The sequence below is a fragment of the Salmo trutta genome, chromosome 26 (assembly GCF_901001165.1).
Source record: "Salmo trutta chromosome 26, fSalTru1.1, whole genome shotgun sequence".
Taxonomy (NCBI): domain Eukaryota; kingdom Metazoa; phylum Chordata; class Actinopteri; order Salmoniformes; family Salmonidae; genus Salmo; species Salmo trutta.
In genome coordinates this window covers 42,099,507-42,117,924 of record NC_042982.1, presented here as the reverse complement: position 1 = coordinate 42,117,924, position 18,418 = coordinate 42,099,507, and the positions used below count along the sequence as shown (strand labels likewise).

The 18,418-nt window shown below is 49.2% G+C and overlaps 1 protein-coding gene across 1 annotated transcript in view; it reads left to right on the top strand.

The window, feature by feature from the left end:
• The window catches only part of sgsm2 (small G protein signaling modulator 2), a 107,722-nt gene extending 89,522 nt beyond the window's left edge, over positions 1 to 18,200 (top strand). The window contains exons 7-16 of the mRNA XM_029716122.1: positions 1,889 to 2,034; positions 10,229 to 10,357; positions 11,744 to 11,926; positions 12,793 to 13,203; positions 14,019 to 14,143; positions 14,344 to 14,426; positions 15,133 to 15,239; positions 15,451 to 15,550; positions 16,450 to 16,617; positions 17,450 to 18,200. Of these exons, the coding sequence (XP_029571982.1) occupies positions 1,889 to 2,034; positions 10,229 to 10,357; positions 11,744 to 11,926; positions 12,793 to 13,203; positions 14,019 to 14,143; positions 14,344 to 14,426; positions 15,133 to 15,239; positions 15,451 to 15,550; positions 16,450 to 16,617; positions 17,450 to 17,538 (1,541 nt within the window). The 3' untranslated portion in view covers positions 17,539 to 18,200. The remainder of the gene's footprint in view (positions 1 to 1,888; positions 2,035 to 10,228; positions 10,358 to 11,743; positions 11,927 to 12,792; positions 13,204 to 14,018; positions 14,144 to 14,343; positions 14,427 to 15,132; positions 15,240 to 15,450; positions 15,551 to 16,449; positions 16,618 to 17,449) is intronic.
• The last annotated feature ends 218 nt before the right edge of the window (positions 18,201 to 18,418 follow it).

Here is an 18,418-nt window from a genome sequence, read left to right as displayed (position 1 = left end):
TGGCGTAAAGGAAGAGACCAGTTCCTATGGCGTAAAGGAAGAGACCAGTTCCTATGGCGTAAAGGAAGAGACCAGTTCCTATGGTGTAAAGGAAGAGACCAGTTCCTATGGCGTAAAGGAAGAGACCAGTTCCTATGGCGTAAAGGAAGAGACCAGTTCCTATGGCGTAAAGGAAGAGACCAGTTCCTAGGAAGAGACCAGTTCCTAGGAAGAGACCAGTTCCTATGGCGTAAAGAAGAGACCAGTTCCTAGGAAGAGACCAGTTCCTAGGAAGAGACCAGTTCCTATGGCGTAAAGGAAGAGACCAGTTCCTATGGCGTAAAGGAAGAGACCAGTTCCTATGGCGTAAAGGAAGAGACCAGTTCCTACGGCGTAAGAAGAGACCAGTTCCTATGGCGTAAAGGAGAGCCAGTTCCTACGCGTAAAGGAAGAGACCATTTCCTATGGCGTAAAGGAAAGACCAGTTCCTATGGTGTAAAGGAAGACCAGTTCCTACGGCGTAAAGGAAGAGACCAGTTCCTACGGCGTAAAGGAAGAGACCAGTTCCTATGGCGTAAAGGAAGAGACCAGTTCCTACGGCGTAAAGAGACCAGTTCCTACGGCGTAAAGGAAGAGACCAGTTCCTACGGCGTAAAGGAGAGACCAGTTCCTATGGCGTAAAGGAAGAGACCATTCCTAGGAAAGACCAGTTCCTATGGCGTAAAGGAAGAGACCAGTTCCTAGGAAGAGACCAGTTCCTATGGCGTAAAGGAAGAGACCAGTTCCTACGGCGTAAAGGAAGAGACCAGTTCCTATGGCGTAAAGGAAGATACCAGTTCCTATGGCGTAAAGGAAGAGACCAGTTCCTACGGCGTAAAGGAAGAGACCAGTTCCTATGGCGTAAAGGAAGAGACCAGTTCCTACGGCGTAAAGGAAGAGACCTATTCCTACGGACGTAAAGTAGGAGAACCAGTTCCTATGGCGTAAAGGAAGATACCAGTTTCCTATGGCGTAAAGGAAGAGACCGTTCTACGGCGTAAAGGAAGAGACCAGTTTCCTATGGCGTAAAGGAAGAACAACCCCAAGAGGAGCCAGTTCCTAGGAAGAGACCAGTTCCTACGGCGTAAAGGAAGAGACCAGTTCCTACGCGTAAAGGAAGAGACAGTTCCTATGGCGTAAAGGAAGAGACCAGTTCTAGGAAGAGACCAGTTTCCTATGGGCGTAAAGGAAGAGACCAGTTCTAGGAAGAAGAGCCAGTTCCTATGGCGTAAGGAAGAGACCAGTTCCTACGGCGTAAAGGAAGAGACCAGTTCCTATGGCGTAAGGAAGATACCAGTTCCTATGGCGTAAAGGAAGAGACCAGTTCCTACGGCGTAAAGGAAGAGACCAGTTCCTATGGCGTAAAGGAAGAGACCAGTTCCTACGGCGTAAAGGAAGAGACCTATTCCTACGGCGTAAAGGAAGAGACCAGTTCCTATGGCGTAAAGGAAGATACCAGTTCCTATGGCGTAAAGGAAGAGACCTGTTCCTACGGCGTAAAGGAAGAGACCAGTTCCTATGGCGTAAAGGAAGAGACCAGTTCCTAGGAAGAGACCAGTTCCTACGGCGTAAAGGAAGAGACCAGTTCCTATGGTGTAAAGGAAGAGACCAGTCTTCTTTCATGTCTTTCTTTCTCTCCACTCCTTCCTTCCCTTTTCTTCCCTTGTCATTCCCTTCTTCTTTCTCTCCACACCTGTCTCTTCTCCCTCCCTCCCTCCCTCCCTCTTCTCCCTCCCTCCCTCCCTTCCTTCCCCCTCTCTCTCTCTCTCCCTCCCTCCCTCCCTCCCTCCCCTCCCCCACCTCTCTCCCTCCCCCCCCTCCTCCCTCCCTCCCCACCTCCCTCCCTCCCTCCCTCCCTCCCTCCCTGCAGGGCTGGCCTACTGTCGACACCTGTCCACGGTCCGTACCCACTTGTCAGCACTGGTCAACCACAACATTGTCCCTCCTGACAAACCTTGTGAGGCGTCGGGGGGCCTGAGTAAAGACTTGTGGAGCAAGTACCAGAAAGACTGCAAGGTGGGTTAGTGGATGGCTGCCTGGGTGGGTAGTTGACTGGCTGCCTGGGTGGGTAGTTGACTGGCTGCCTGGGTGGGTAGTTGACTGGCTGCCTGGGTGGGTAGTTGACTGGCTGCCTGGGTGGGTAGTTGACTGGCTGCCTGGGTGGGTAGTTGACTGGCTGCCTGGGTGGGTAGTTGACTGGCTGCCTGGGTGGGTAGTTGACTGGCTGCCTGGGTGGATTGGTAGCTGGCTGGCGGGTGACTGGCTGGCTAGGTGCTGATTGGCTAGATGCTGACTAGGTGAGTTTAATGTTACAGCTTGTCCTCTAGAAGGGGTCAATGCAACATAGACATTTATTATAATTGTATTTTACTAGGCAAGTCCGTTAAGAACAAATTCTTATTTATAATGACGGCCTTGTTCAGGGGCAGAACGACTGATTTTTACCTTGTCAGCTCAGGGATTTGATCTTGCAACCTTTCGGTTACTGGCCCAATGCTCTAACCACTAGGCTACCTGCCGCCCAGTAATCACATTCAACATAACAACATAACAATGCAACGTAGACATCAGACTACTTAGTAATCACATTCAATTCAAGAAGAAATTCATGTCCACATTGTGTTGTTGGTTAGAGAAGTAAAGTGACTTGAAAGAAGTATGTTTTGATCAGAGACTGTTCTCTTGTGTTGCTGCCAGCTCTAGAATGGCTACCCCTGTCATATCTCTCATCTCTCTTCCTCCATCCTAGTCTCATCTAATTCCAATGGGTCTCAGTAAAATTAACTGGCATGAAAGAGCATGTAATCAGTGCTTGACTTGGACTGAAATAGGTTCCGGTACTGATTTGGGTGCCAGTAGTGTTTATATTTAGGTGCTCTCTCTCTCTCTCTCTCTCTCTCTCTCTCTCTCTCTCTCTCTCTCTCTCTCTCCTCTATTTCCTCTCTCTCTCTCTCTCTCTCTCTCTCTCTCTCTCTCCCTCTATTTCCTCTCTCTCTCTCCTCTATCTCTCTCTTTCTCTTTCTCTCTCTCTCTCTCTCTCTCTCTCTGTTTCTCCTCTATTTCCCCTCTCTCTCTGTCTCTCCTCTATTTCCTCTCTCTCTCTCTCTCTTTCTCTCCCTCTCTGAATTAAATTCAAGGGGCATTATTGGCATGGGAAACACATGTTTACATTGCCAAATCAAGTGAAATAGATAAACTAAAGTGAAATAAACAGTAAAAAGTGAACAGTAAATATTACACTCACACAAGTTCCAAAAGAATGAAGACATTTCAAATGTCATATTATGGCTATCCACAGTGTTGTAGCGATGTGCAAATAGTTAAAGTATAAAAGGGAAAATAAATAAACATAAATATAGTTTGTATTTACAATGGTGTTTGTTCTTCACTGGTTGTACTTTTCTTGTGGCAACAGGTCACAAATCTTGCTGCTGTGATGGAACACTGTGATATTTCACCCAGTAGATATGGGAGTTTATTAAAATTGGATTTGTTTTCGAATTCTTTGTGGATCTGTGTAATCTGAGGGAAGTATGTGTCTCTAATATGGTCATACATTTGGCAGGAGGTTAGGAAGTGCAGCTCAGTTTCCACCTCATTTTGTGGGCAGTGTGCACATAGCCTGTCATTATGTGGTGTTTTACGTTGACCCTCAGGATATTTTTTGCAGAATTTTGCAAGCAGACACTCAATTTGGTGTTTGTCCCGTTTTGTGAATTCTTGGTTGGTGAGCGGACCCCAGACCTCACAACCATATAGGGCAATGGCTATAACCGATGCAAGTATTTTTAGCCAGATCCTAATTGGTATGTCACATTTTATGTTTCTTTTGATGGCATAGAAGGCCCTTCTTGCCTTGTCTCTCAGATTGTTCACAGCTTTGTGGAAGTTACCTGTGGTGTTGATGTTTAGGCCGAGGTATGTATAGTTTTTTGTGTGCTCTAGGGTAACGGTGTCTAGATGGAATTTGTATTTGTGGTCCTGGCAACTGGACCTTTTTTGGAACACTGAGAGTTACTGTCAGGGCCCAGGTATGACAGAATCTGTGCAAAAGATCTAGGTGTTGCTGTAGGCCCTCCTTGGTTGGTGACAGATCTAGGTGCTGCTGTAGGCCCTCCTTGGTTGGGGACAGATCTAGGTGCTGCTGTAGGCCCTCCTTGGTTGGGGACAGATCTAGGTGCTGCTGTAGGCCCTCCTTGGTTGGTGACAGAACCACCAGATCATCAGCAAACAGGAGACATTTGACTTCAGATTCTAGTAGGGTGAGGCTGGGTGCTGCAGACTGTTCTAGTGCCCTCGCCAATTCATTGATATATATGTTGAAGAGGCTGGGGCTTAAGCTGCATCCCTGTCTCACCCCCCGGCCCTTTGGAAATGAATTTGTGTGTCTTTTGCCAGTTTTAAACGCACACTTTTTGTTTATGTACATGGATTTTATAATGTCGTATGTTTTTCCCCCAACACCACTTTCCATCAATTTGTATAGCAAACCCTCATGCCAAATTGAGTCGAAAGCTTTATTGAAGTCCACAAAGTGTGAGAAGACTTTGCCTTTGTTTTGGTTTGTTTGTTTGTCAATTAGGGTGTGCATGGTGAATACGTGGTCTGTTGTACGGTAATTTGGTAAAACGCCGATTTGACATTTGCTCAGTACATTGTTTTCACTGAAGAAATGTACAAGTCTGCTGTTGATGATAATGCAGAGTATTTTCCCAAGGTTGCTGTTGACACATATCCCACTGTAGTTATTGGGGTCAAATTTGTCTCCACTTTTGTGGATTGGGGTGACCAGTCCTTGGTTCCAAATATTGGGGAATATGCCAGAGCTGAGGATGATGTTAAAGAGTTTTAGTATAGCCAATTGGAATTTGTGGTCTGTATATTTTATCATTTCATTGAGGATACCATCAACACCACAGGCCTTTTGGGTTGGAGGGTTTGTATTTTGTCCTGTAGTTCATTCAATGTAATTGGAGAATCCAGTGGGTTCTGGTAGTCTTTAATAGTTGATTCTAAGATTTGTATTTGATCATGTATGTTTTTTCTGTTTGTTCTTTGTTATAGGGCCAAAAAATTGGAGAAGTGGTTTACCCATACATCTACATTTTGGATAGATAATTCTTCATGTTGTTGTATGTTTAGTGTTTTCTAATTTTCCCAGAAGTGGTTAGAGTCTATGGATTCTTTAATTATATTGAGCTAATTTCTGATGTGCTGTTCCTTCTTTTTCTGTAGGTTATTCCTGTATTGTTTTAGTGATTCACCATAGTGAAGTCGTAGATTCAGGTTTTCTGGGTCTCTGTGTTTTAGTTGAATAGGTTTCTCAATTTCTTTCTTAGGATTTTGCATTCTTCATCAAACCATTTGTCATTGTTGTTAACTTTATTAGGTTGTCTGCTTGAATTTTTTGATTTGATACGGAAGCTGAAAGGTCAAATATACTGTTAAGATTTTCTACTGCCAAGTTCACACCTTCACTATTACAGTGGAACGTTTTGTCCAGGAAGTTGTCTAAAAGGGATTGAATTTGTTGTTGCCTAATTGTTTTTTGGTTTCTGCACTACAGTCCTTCCATCTATAGCATTTCTTAATATTATTCAGTTCCTTTGGCTTTGATGCCTCATGACTGAGTATTGCTCTGTTCAAGTAGACTGATTTTGCTGTGGTCTGATAAGGGTGTCAGTGGACTGACTGTGAACACTCTGAGAGACTCTGGGTTGAGGTCAGTGATAAAGTAGCCTACAGTACTACAGCCAAGAGATGAGCTATAGGTGTACCTACCATAGGAGTCCCCTTGAAGCCTACCATTGACTATGTACATACCCAGCGTCCGACAGAGCTGCAGGAGTTGTGACCCATTTTTGTTGGTTGTTTTGTCATAGTTGTGTCTCGGGGGGCATATGGGGGGAGGGAATGCTGTCACCTCCAGGCAGGTGTTTGTCGCCCTGTGTGCTGAGGGTGTCAGGTTCTTGTCCAGTTCTGGCATTTAGGTCGCCACAGACTTGTACATGTCCCTGAGCCTGGAAATGGTTGATCTCCCCCTCTAGGATGGAGAAGCTGTCATCGTTAAAGTATGGGGATTCTAGTGGGGGGGATATACAGTGAGGGAAAAAAGTATTTGATGCCCTGCTGATTTTGTACGTTTGCCCACTGACAAAGAAATGATCAGTCTATAATTTTAATGGTAGGTTTATTTGAACAGTAAGAGACAGAATAACAACAACAAAAATTCAGAAAAACGCATGTCAAAAATTGTATAAATTGATTTGCATTTTAATGAGGGAAATAAGTATTTGACCCCCTCTCAATCAGAAAGATTTCTGGCTCCCAGGTGTCTTTTATACAGGTAACGAGCTGAGATTAGGAGCACACTCTTAAAGGGAGTGCTCCTAATCTCAGTTTATTACCTGTATAAAAGACACCTGTCCACAGAAGCAATCAATCAATCAGATTCCAAACTCTCCACCATGGCCAAGACCAAAGAGCTCTTCAAGGATGTCAGGGACAAGATTGTAGACCTACACAAGGCTGGAATGGGCTACAAGACCATCGCCAAGCAGCTTGGTGAGAAGGTGACAACAGTTGGTGCGATTATTCGCAACTGGAAGAAACACAAAAGAACTGTCAATCTCCCTCGGCCTGGGGCTCCATGCAAGATCTCACCTCATGGAGTTGCAATGATCATGAGAACGGTGACGAATCAGCCCAGGACTACACGGGAGGATCTTGTCAATGATCTCAAGGCAGCTAGGACCATAGTCACCAAGAAAACAATTGGTAACATACTACGCCGTGAAGGACTGAAATCCTGCAGCGCCCGCAAGGTCGCCCTGCTCAAGAAAGCACATATACATGCCCGTCTGAAGTTTGCCAATGAACATCTGAATGATTCAGAGGACAACTGGTGAAAGTGTTGTGGTCAGATGAGACCAAAAGGGAGCTCTTTGGCATCAACTCAACTCGCCGTGTTTGGAGGAGGAGGAATGCTGCCTATGACCGCAAGAACACCATCACCATCTTGGGTAAGAACCTCCTTCCCTCAGCCAGGGCATTGAAAATGGGTTGTGGATGGGTATTCCAGCATGACAATGACCCAAAACACACGGCCAAGGCAACAAAGGAGTGGCTCAAGAAGAAGCAAATTAAGGTCCTGGAGTGGCCTAGCCAGTCTCCAGACCTTAATCCCATAGAAAATCATGCCATGTTGTAGCCATGTGTGCCTCTTTAAGTTCTCTCACCTCAGTTCGTAGAGCGGCCAGCTCTCTCAGACAGCCGTCCGTCTCCACTTCCTGCCCTCCGGGTCTTGTTGGGGGGATGTTGTTGTGCTGGTCTGTTTTGTGGGTCTGTTCTGTCTGGATTATGTGGACTAGCTCTCTGAGCTCCACCATGTCTCTCTCCAGCTCTGTGAATTCATCATTCTCAATGATGGAGGAGCAGTGCAGTTGTGGGACCTGGGTGTGTTCAGTGCTGGGGGGGTGACTATTCTCGTCTGCAGGACATTTTAATGAGGTGTGATCAGACTCACTCAGGATGGGGGAGTCGTCACAGAAATTGAGCTTTTCCTGCTGTTCTCTCTATCTTTGATCCTGTAAAAGTTCTGCTGAAACTGCATCAGGATGCCCTGCACCATTACTGTCCCAGACTGAGGGTGCCCTGCACCATTACTGTCCCAGACTGAGGATGCCCTGCGCCATTACTGTCCCAGAATGAGGATGCCCTGCGCCATTACTGTCCCAGACTGAGGATGCCCTGCACCATTACTGTCCCAGACTGAGGATGCCATGCGCCATTACTGTCCCAGACTGAGGACGCCCTGCACCATTACTGTCCCAGACTGAGGATGCCCTGCACCATTACCGTCCCAGACTGAGGATGCCCTGCACCAGTACCGTCCCAGACTGAGGATGCCCGGCACCATTACTGTCCCAGACTGAGGATGCCCTGCACCATTACTGTCCCAGACTGAGGATGCCCGGCACCATTACTGTCCCAGACTGAGGAGGCCCTGCACCATTACTGTTCCAGACTTGTACATGTTGACAGAGGTTGTTTCAATTTCCTCAATGTCTAGTATTCTGAGTTTCCACCCTGGGCCAATACCGTCTCTCTTGACATAGGGGTAGTGTGTGTAACCGATGTGAAATGGCTAGTTAGTTAGCGGTGGTGCGCGCTAATAGCGTTTCAATCAGAGACGTCACTCGCTCTGAGACCTGAAGTGGTTGTTCCCCTTGCGTTGCAAGGGCAGCGGCTTTTGTGGCGCGATGGGTAACGATGCTTCGTGGGGTGTCAGTTGTTGATGTGTGCAAGGGTCCCTGGTTTGAGCCCGGGTTGGGACGAAGAGAGGGACGGAACCTACACTGTTACATGTACTCTCATAGCGATGTGCCATGCCAGGGGATGGTCTGGTTAATATAGCACTGTACCAGGGGATGGTCTGTGTTAATATAGCACTGTACCAGGGGATGGTCTGGTTAATATAGCACTGTACCAGGGGATGGTCTGGTTAATATAGCACTGTACCAGGGGATGGTCTGGTTAATATAGCACTGTACCAGGGGATGGTCTGGTTAATATAGCACTGTACCAGGGGATGGTCTGTGTGGAAAATGAAGTCGCTTACGTTCCCCTCTTTGTAGCAGTCAGCAAATAGTGTCTCTGGATTGTCCTTGAACAGTTTCTTGTTGTACTTATTCCGTGCAGTGTTATTTTTAATATCCAAGTGGTACTGTACTGTGATGACATCTGCATTGGGATGGGGGAGGCTGTAAAACTCTGCTGCCATTATTAGGCTCAACAGTTTTCACACCCGTCACTTCACACTTCAGTGCTAATTCAAGTTGCAGCCAGGTTTGTTCTGTCCTAGCAGCTTGGGTATTTTATTTATTAAGCTTAATATAACAAAATAACCTAGATTGTTGTTTTTTACTTGTTGGCTTCAGAAGTAGGTTCAGACTGAACACTACTCACTCAGTTTTGTGTTGGATGGTATTTCCAGGTTCCTCTGTGTTTCTTCTGCAGGTTTTAGTTTGTTAGAAGTTTTTTTTCTCGATAGTCTTTGGTAGTAAGAATCCATTCAGGTAATTTTGTCCAAAGTCAAGGTTTTAGTTATGGAATTTTGATTAAGTTTGAAGGTTTTGATGTAGAGGGTAGTATCCTTTCTAAATCCTTGCAAAAAAAATCCAAGTTGATCTACATTTATCCAAATATAATTGATGATCTCCCTCTCCCTCCTCTCTCTCCTCCCTCTCTCCTCTCCCTCCTCTCTCTCTCCTCCCTCTCTCATCTCTCTCGCTCTCCTCTCTCTCCTCTCTCTCCCTCCTCTCTCTCTCCTCCCTCTCTCTCTCCACCCTCTCTCTCACTCCCCTCTCTCTCCTCCCTCTCTCTCCTCCCTCTCTCTCCTCCCTCTCTCTCTCCACCCTCTCTCTCACTCTCCTCTCTCTCCTCCTCTCTCTCTCCTCCCTCTCTCTCTCCTCCCTCTCTCATCTCTCTCGCTCTCCTCTCTCTCCTCTCTCTCCCTCCTCTCTCTCCTCCCTCTCTCTCTCCTCCCTCTCTCTCTCCACCCTCTCTCTCACTCTCCTCTCTCTCCTAGCTCTCTCTCCTCCCTCTCCCTCTCTCTCACTCTCCTCTCTCCCCTCCCTCTCTCTCACTCTCCTCTCTCTCCTCCCCTCTCCCTCCTCTCTCTCCTCCCTCTCTCTCCCTCCTCTCTCTTCCCTCTCTCTCTTCCCTCTCTCTCCTCCCGCTCTCTCCTCCCGCTCTCTCCTCCCTCCCTCTCCTCCCTCTCCTCCTCCCTCTCCCTCCTCTCTCCCTCCTCTCCCTCCTCCTCTCCCTCCTCTCTCTCCCTCCTCTCTCTCCTCCCTCTCTCTCTCCTCCCTCTCCCTCCTCTCTCTCCCTCCTCTCTCTCCTCTCTCCTCCCTCTCCCTCCGCTCTCCCTCCGCTCTCCCTCCCTCTCTCTCCTTCCTCTCTCCTCTCTCTCCTCCCTCTCTCTCCCTCCCTCCCTCTCCCTCCTCTCTATCCCTCCCTCTCCCTCCTCCCTCTCCCTCCTCTCTCTCTCCTCCCTCCTCTCTCCCTCCTCTCTCTCCCTCCTCTCTCTCCCTCCTCTCTCTCCCTCCTCTCTCTCCCTCCTCTCTCTCCTCCCTTTCTTTCCTCTCTCTCTCTCCTCCCTCTCCCTCCGCTCTCCCTCCTCTCTCTCCTCCCTCTCTCCTCTCTCTAGAACTATAAGGAGTTGGAGTTGTTGCGGCTGGTGTATTACGGAGGTGTACAGCATGACATCAGGAAGGAAGTCTGGCCCTTCCTGCTGGGTCACTACAAGTTTGGCATGGGCAAGAAGGACATGAGCCAGGTAGCTAACACAATACATCATATACACGTCAACTGGAGGCTCTGTCTGAGTGTGCTTGAGTGAGGGTTTTTATCATTCTGTGTCTGTCTAGTCGTCTGTCTTTCTCTCTGTCTGTCTGTCTGTCTGTCTGTCTGTCTGTCTGTCTGTCTGTCTGTCTGTCTGTCTGTCTGAGTGTGCTTGAGTGAGGGGTTTCTGTCTGTGTCTGTCTAGTCGTCTGTCTGTCTGTCTGTCTGTCTGTCTGTCTGTCTGTCTGTCTGTCTGTCTGTCTGTGTGTGCAGAGATATGTCTATCTGTCTCTGTGTGCAGAGATATGTTTTTCTGTCTGTCTGTGTCTGTGTGCAGAGATATGTTTTACTGTCTGTCTGTGTCTGTGTGCAGAGATCTGTCTGTCTGTCTCTGTGTGCCGAGATCTGTCTGTCTGTGTCTGTGTGCAGAGATCTGTCTGTCTGTGTCTGTGTGCAGAGATCTGTCTGTCTGTCTCTGTGTGCCGAGATCTGTCTGTCTGTGTCTGTGTGCTGTGTGCCGAGATCTGTCTGTCTGTCTCTGTGTGCCGAGATCTGTCTGTCTGTCTCTGTGTGCAGAGATCTGTCTGTCTGTCTCTGTGTGCAGAGATCTGTCTGTCTCTGTGTGCAGAGATCTGTCTGTTTGTCTCTGTGTGCAGAGATCTGTCTGTTTGTCTCTGTGTGCAGAGATCTGTCTGTCTGTGTCTGTGTGCCGAGATCTGTCTGTCTCTGTGTGCCGAGATCTGTCTGTCTGTCTCTGTGTGCAGAGATCTGTCTGTCTGTCTCTGTGTGCAGAGATCTGTCTGTCTGTCTCTGTGTGCAGAGATCTGTCCGTATATTTGTTTCTGTCTGTGTTATAACATCTAGCACGCCCCACTGGAGACTTGTGTCCATCCTGTCCTACTGTCTCCCCCTCTGTCCTACTGTCTCCCCCTCTGTCCCCTCTGTCCTACTGTCTCCCCCTCTGTCCCCTCTGTCCTACTGTCTCACCCTCTGTCCTACTGTCTCCCTCTCTGTCCCCTCTGTCCTACTGTCTCCCCCTCTGTCCCCTCTGTCCTACTGTCTCCCCCTCTGTCCCCTCTGTCCTACTGTCTCCCCCTCTGTCCCCTCTGTCCTACTGTCTCCCTCTCTGTCCCCTCTGTCCTACTGTCTCCCCCTCTGTCCTACTGTCTCCCCCTCTGTCCCCTCTGGCCTACTGTCTCCCCCTCTGTCCTACTGTCTCCCTCTCTGTCCCCTCTGTCCTACTGTCTCCCCCTCTGTCCTACTGTCTCCCCCTCTGTCCCCTCTGTCCTACTGTCTCCCCGTCTGTTACCAACTGTCTGAATAAAATGTAACATGTAAAAATAGATTTTAAAACATCTTGTCATACCATGTTGGTCTGTAGATGGATGAGAAGATCAGTGCCCGGTACCAGCAGGTGATGAAGGAGTGGAAGTCCTGCGAGGTGATAGTCAAGCAGAGAGAGAAGGAGATGCAGTCGGCCATCTTTGCTAAGCTGTCTTCAGGAAGCAGCATAGACAGCCACGTCCTCCGTCTCATACACAGAGACTCCACTCTCAGCAACGAGGTGGGGGACACAGATTGATTGGTTGGTTGGCGCGTTGATTTGGTTGATCAATTGGTTGGTAACCCATCTCTACTACCACCTCTCTCTTGTCTCTACCCCCCCCGCCCCTCTTCCCCCCTTCTCTTCACCCCCTCCCTACTCCTCCCCCCTCCTCTCCCCCCCTCCCTACTCCTCCCCCCTCCTCTTCACCCCCTCCCTACTCCTCCCCCCTCCTCCTCCCCCCTCCCTACTCCTCCCCCCTCCCTACTCCTCCCCCCTCCTCTCCCCCCTCCCTACTCCTCCCCCCTCCTCTTCCCCTCCTCTTCACCCCCTCCCTGCTCCTCCCCCCTCCCTACTCCTCCCCCCTCCCTACTCCTCCCCCCTCCTCTTCACCCTCTCCCTCTCCCTACTCCTCCCCCCCTCCTCTTCACCCTCTCCCTACTCCTCCCCCCTCCTCTTCACCCCCTCCCTACTCCTCCCCCCTCCCTACTCCTCCCCCCTCCTCTTCACCCTCTCCCTCTCCCTACTCCTCCCCCCTCCTCTTCACCCCCTCCCTACTCTTCCCCCCTCCTCTTCACCCCCTCCCTACTCCTCCCCCTTCCTCTTCACCCCCTCCCTACTCTTCCCCCCTCCTCTTCACCCCCTCCCTACTCCTCCCCCCTCCTCTTCACCCCCTCCCTACTCCTCCCCCCTTCCTCTTCACCCCCTCCCTACTCTTCCCCCCTCCTCTTCACCCCCTCCCTACTCTTCCCCCCTCCTCTTCACCCCCTCCCTACTCCTCCCCCCCTCCTCTTCACCCCTACCTACTCCTCCCCCCTCCTCTTCCCCCCTCCCTACTCCTCCCCCCTCCTCTTCACCCCCTCCCTACTCCTCCCCCCTCCCCCCAGGTGTTCATGTCAGTCGATGAGCCTGAGGTGGGGGGACAGGACACCCCAGGGGGGGGCGAAGGAGACACCCCCGGCCACTCTACAGTGGTTCCCCCCGCAGCCGGAGGGGCACAAGTTCCTGATGAGCGCCCCCTGGTGGAGTTTGACTCCCCTGACTCCGGCCTCCCATCCTCCAGGAACTATTCTGTCACTTCGGGACACTCTCAGATTCTCTCCTCTATCGACGACGGACAGAGCACGGAGGAGGACGGAGGAGCAGGGGAGGAGGCCCGGACACAAACACACGGTGTGACGGAGGAGAAGGAGCGACAGGATTCGTTAAGTGAGGAGAGGCTGTGCAGTCAGCTGGATAAGTTGATGACCAATGGGAATGGAGGAGCGGAGGGGATGCCTTCACTGTCCTCCTATACGGTAAGGATCGGACACACACACACACACACACACACACACACACACACACACACACACACACACACACACACACAATAGCGCATACACACACACAATAGCGCACACACACACACACACACACACACAATAGTGCATACACACACACACACACACACACACACACACACAGATATTTAAAAAGAATGCTCCCTACTGTCCCAGGGAGCGTCAATGAATTGCATATCCAAACACAGATCTGTTTGCTGTTTTAGGGCCTCCAGAGTGGCACAGCGGTCTAAGGCACTGCATCTAAGTGCAAGTTACTATATTACCTGGTTCAAATCCAGGCTGTATCACATCCGGCCGTGATTGGGAGTCCCATAGGGAGGCGCACAGTTGGCCCAGCGTCGTCCGGGTTTGGCCGGTGTAGGCCGTCATTGTAAATAAGAATTTGTTCTTAACTGACGTGCCTATTTAAAATTTAGTTTTTTTTACTAGATTATCTGTAGTTTTTCATGTTGTCTGTCTGTAATTATGTAATTACTTGGTGCTGGCAATGTTGGCCAGGACGCTCTTGAAAAAATAGATTTCAAATTTCAATGAGCCCTCCCTGGTTAAATAAAGGTTAAATAAAACAAATAAAACAAATCACATTTTAATACTGTCCTGAATACTGTTCTATAAAGGCGACTTTACTACATTTAAATGTTCACTTCAAGTGAATTAAAGCTGATAAAATTAATTGGTGATAAAAGTGTGTGTGTGTGTGTGTGTGTGTGTGTGTGTGTGTGTGTGTGTGTGTGTGTGTGTGTGTGTGTGTGTGTGTGTGTGTGCAGATTGAGCTGTTGGACACAGTGGCTCTGAACCTCCACAGGATAGATAAGGATGTCCAGCGCTGTGACCGTAACTACTACTACTTTACACCCGCTAACCTGGAGAAACTACGCAACATCATGTGCAGGTAAACACACACACACACACACACACACACACACACACACACACACACACACACACACACACACACACTTTTATTTTCTCATTCACTCATTATTTCACTCTTTTTTTCATGTTTCTCTTCTTCCTCCCCCCTCTGCCTCCCCCCTCTTCCTCCCCCTCTTTCCCCCCTCTTCCTCCCCCCTCTTCGTCCTCCTGTCCCAGCTATGTGTGGGATCACCTGGAGATGGGTTATGTCCAGGGGATGTGTGACCTGCTGGCCCCTCTCATGGTCATCCTGGACGATGGTAGGAACCTCAGACACCATGGCTACCTCCTAAATGGCATCATATCCCCTATGTAGTGCACTTCTTTTCACCAGGGCCCTATGGGACCCTATCCCCTATGTAGTGCACTTCTTTTCACCAGGGCCCTATGGGACCCTATCCCCTATGTAGTGAGCTTCTTTTCACCAGGGCCCTATGGGACCCTATCCCCTATGTAGTGCACTTTGTTTCACCAGGGCCCTATGGGACCCTATCCCCTATGTAGTGAGCTTCTTTTCACCAGGGCCCTATGGGACCCTATCCCCTATGTAGTGCACTTTGTTTCACCAGGGCCCTATGGGACCCTATCCCCTATGTAGTGAGCTTCTTTTCACCAGGGCCCTATGGGACCCTATCCCCTATGTAGTGAGCTTCTTTTCACCAGGGCCCTATGGGACCCTATCCCCTATGTAGTGAGCTTCTTTTCACCAGGGCCCTATGGGACCCTATCCCCATAGAGGGACAGAAGAGCAGCCGCCCCAAGAGCACTTGTTGATGTTTCCCTCTCTCTCTTTCTCTCTCTCTCTCTTTCTTTTTTTCGCTCTCTCTTGTTCTTTCTTTCTCTCTCTCTATCTCCCTCTCTCTCCTCTCTCTCTATCGCTTTCTCTCTCTTTCTCTCTTTCTCTCGCTCTCTCTCTCTCGCACTCTCTCTATCTCTCTCTCCCCCCTGCTTCCCTCCCTCCATCAGAGTGTCTGGCGTACAGCTGTTTCACCCAGCTGATGAAGAGGATGAGCCAGAACTTCCCCAACGGTGGAGCCATGGACACACACTTCACCAACATGAGGTCCCTCATACAGTGTGTGTGTGTGTGTGTGTGTGTGTTGTGTGTGTGTGTGTGTGTGTGTGTGTGTGTGTTGTGTGTGTGTGTGTGTGTGTGTGTGGTGTGTGTGTGTGTGTGTGTGTGTGTGTGTGTGTGTGTGTGTGTGTGTGTGTGTGTGTGTGTGTGTTGAAATGATCTTAACATGACCCCTGACCTCTGGTTTGGTCTCTGTTTGATGACGTCATCAGATCCTGGACTCTGAGCTGTTTGAGCTGATGCATCAGAATGGCGACTACACCCACTTCTATTTCTGCTATCGCTGGTTCCTGCTGGACTTTAAAAGAGGTACGATACGATGCTCAAATCACACCGTTTGTTTTTTATACTTCTCGTAATTATAATAATAATAATAATGTTGAAATTTACTAAGACAGTTATGAAACGAGAGGGGATACAGGCAGGTGAGAGAAACAGTGGGAAGGGTGTGATGCTGCGATTGAACTCTGGTCTTCAGTAAGGAGCTTTATGTGATGTGGTCAGGAGTGTTACCAACCGGGACTCTGTCTTCAGTAAGGAGCTTTATGTGATGTACCAGGAGTGTTACCAACCGGGACTCTGTCTTCAGTAAGGAGCTTTATGTGATGTACCAGGAGTGTTACCAACCGGGACTCTGTCTTCAGTAAGGAGCTTTATGTGATGTGGTCAGGAGTGTTACCAACCGGGACTCTGTCTTCAGTAAGGAGCTTTATGTGATGTGGTCAGGAGTGTTACCAACCGGGACTCTGCACAGTAACTCTTTTTGTTGTTGTTGTTGTTGTGGTTGTTGTTGTTGTTGTTGTTGTGTGTGGCACCTAGAAGTGGGGCCATAGTACACTGGATTTCTGTATGATATTAAAGATTAAAGGTGCAATACACCTCAACTAAACTAAAATGAAATTGTATTTGTCACATGCTTCGTCAACAGCAGGTGTAGACAGTGAAATGCTACTTTACGTGTCCTTTCCCACAATGCAGAGAAAGAAAATAGAGAAATAACAGAAAAGTAAAACGGTGTGGTGTGTGTGTGTGTGTGTGTGTGTGTAGGTGTGTGTGTGTGTGTGTGTGTGTGTGTGTGTGTGTGTGTGTGTGTGTGTGTGTGTGTGTGTGTGTGTGTGTGTGTGTGTGTGTGTGTGTGTGTGTGTGTGTGTGTGTGTGTGTGTGTGTGTGTGTGTGTGTGTGTGTGTCTCTCTCTCTCTCCCCTCCAGAGCTGCTGTACCAGGATGTGTTCTCAGTGTGGGAGGTGATCTGGGCGGCCCCTCATATCTCCTCTCAGCACTTCGTCCTGTTCCTGGCCCTGGCTCTGGTAGAGGTCTACAGAGAGATCATCAGAGATAATACCATGGACTTCACTGACATCATCAAGTTCTTCAACGGTGACAGACATAGGCTCAGCCTATTCCCTTTATAGTGCACCACTTTTGATCAGGCCCCTAGAGTAGTGCACTATGTATGGTATAGGGCACCATGTTGGACCCCAATAAGGACGTGGTATTTGTTGGGATGGAGCAGAAAAGTGTAGGCGGATTGTGCTCATTACAGATTGTGTGTATATAAAACAGTCTCCCTGACTTCCTGTGTTGTGTATGTCTAAAACAGTCTCCCTGACTTCCTGTGTGTGTATAAAACAGTCTCCCTGACTTCCTGTGTGTATGTATAAAACAGTTTCCCTGACTTCCTGTGTGTGTGTGTGTGTGTGTGTATAAAACAGTCTCCCTGACTTCCTGTGTGTGTGTGTGTATAAAACAGTCTCCCTGACTTCCTGTGTTGTGTATGTCTAAAACAGTCTCCCTGACTTCCTGTGTGTGTATAAAACAGTCTCCCTGACTTCCTGTGTGTGTGTATAAAACAGTTTCCCTGACTTCCTGTGTTGTGTGTGTATAAAACAGTTTCCCTGACTTCCTGTGTGTGTGTGTGTGTGTGTGTGTGTATAAAACAGTCTCCCTGACTTCCTGTGTTGTGTGTGTATAAACCAGTCTCCTTGACTTCCTGTGTGTGTGTATAAAACAGCCTTCCTGACTTCGTGTGTGTGTGTGTGTGTGTGTGTGTGTGTGTGTGTGTGTGTGTGTGTGTGTGTGTGTGTGTGTGTGTGTGTGTGTGTGTGTGTGTGTGTGTGTGTGTGTGTGTGTGTGTGTGTGTGTGTGTGTGTGTGTGTGTGTGTGTGTGTGTGTGTGTGTGTGTGTGTGTGTGTGTGTGTGTGTGTGACAGAAATGGCAGAACGTCATGACGTGCAGCACATCCTTCAGATCGCTAGAGAGCTGGTGCACAAGGTCCAGTCTCTCATCGAGAACAAGTGATGAGGAGGAGGACGAAGAGAGGAGGAAGAGAGGAGCCAGATGCCATCACCCTTCGATCCACCCTTCTGTCCTCCGCACCTAGCACAGCTTCCTCCCTCTCTTACCCCTCCAAAACCAGGGGAAGAGACAAAGACATGGGCCCTCCAGCCGTCTCTCCCTCCAGGCCTCTAACCCTCAATCCCTCCAGCCTTTAGCCCGCCAGCCAGACCGGTGGAGGGTGAAGGCTCCAGGTGACCATCCTGGTCTGGATGCAGGAGAGAACAGTGGAAAGGAGAGGGATGTTGGCTGGGCCCAGGTTTAGATCTGGGTCCTGGTTCCTGGTCTAGGTCTGGTCCTAGTCTACTTCCTGGTCTGGGTCTGTTCCTAGTCTAGTTCCTGGTCTGGGTCTGGTCCTAGTCTAGTTCCTGGTCTGGGTCTGGTCCTAGTCTAGTTTCTGGTCTAGGTCCATCACAGAGACCAGAGACCCCCTGACCTCTCCATCACAGAGACCAGAGACCCCTGACCTCTCCATCACAGAGACCAGAGACCCCTGACCTCTCCTTCACAGAGACCCCTGACCTCTCCATCACAGAGACCAGAGACCCCTGACCTCTTCTTCACAGAGACCCCCTGACCTCTCCATCACAGAGACCCCTGACCTCTCCTTCACAGAGACCCCTGACCTCTCCTTCACAGAGACCCCCTGACCTCTCCATCACAGAGACCCCCTGACCTCTCCATCACAGAGACCCCCTGACCTCTCCATCACAGAGACCCCCTGACCTCTCCATCACAGAGACCCCCTGACCTCTCCATCACAGAGACCCCCTGACCTCTCCATCACAGAGACCCAAGTATTTGTTACCAGTCAGTGATTGAGATTCCTCTCAGTGTTGATTCG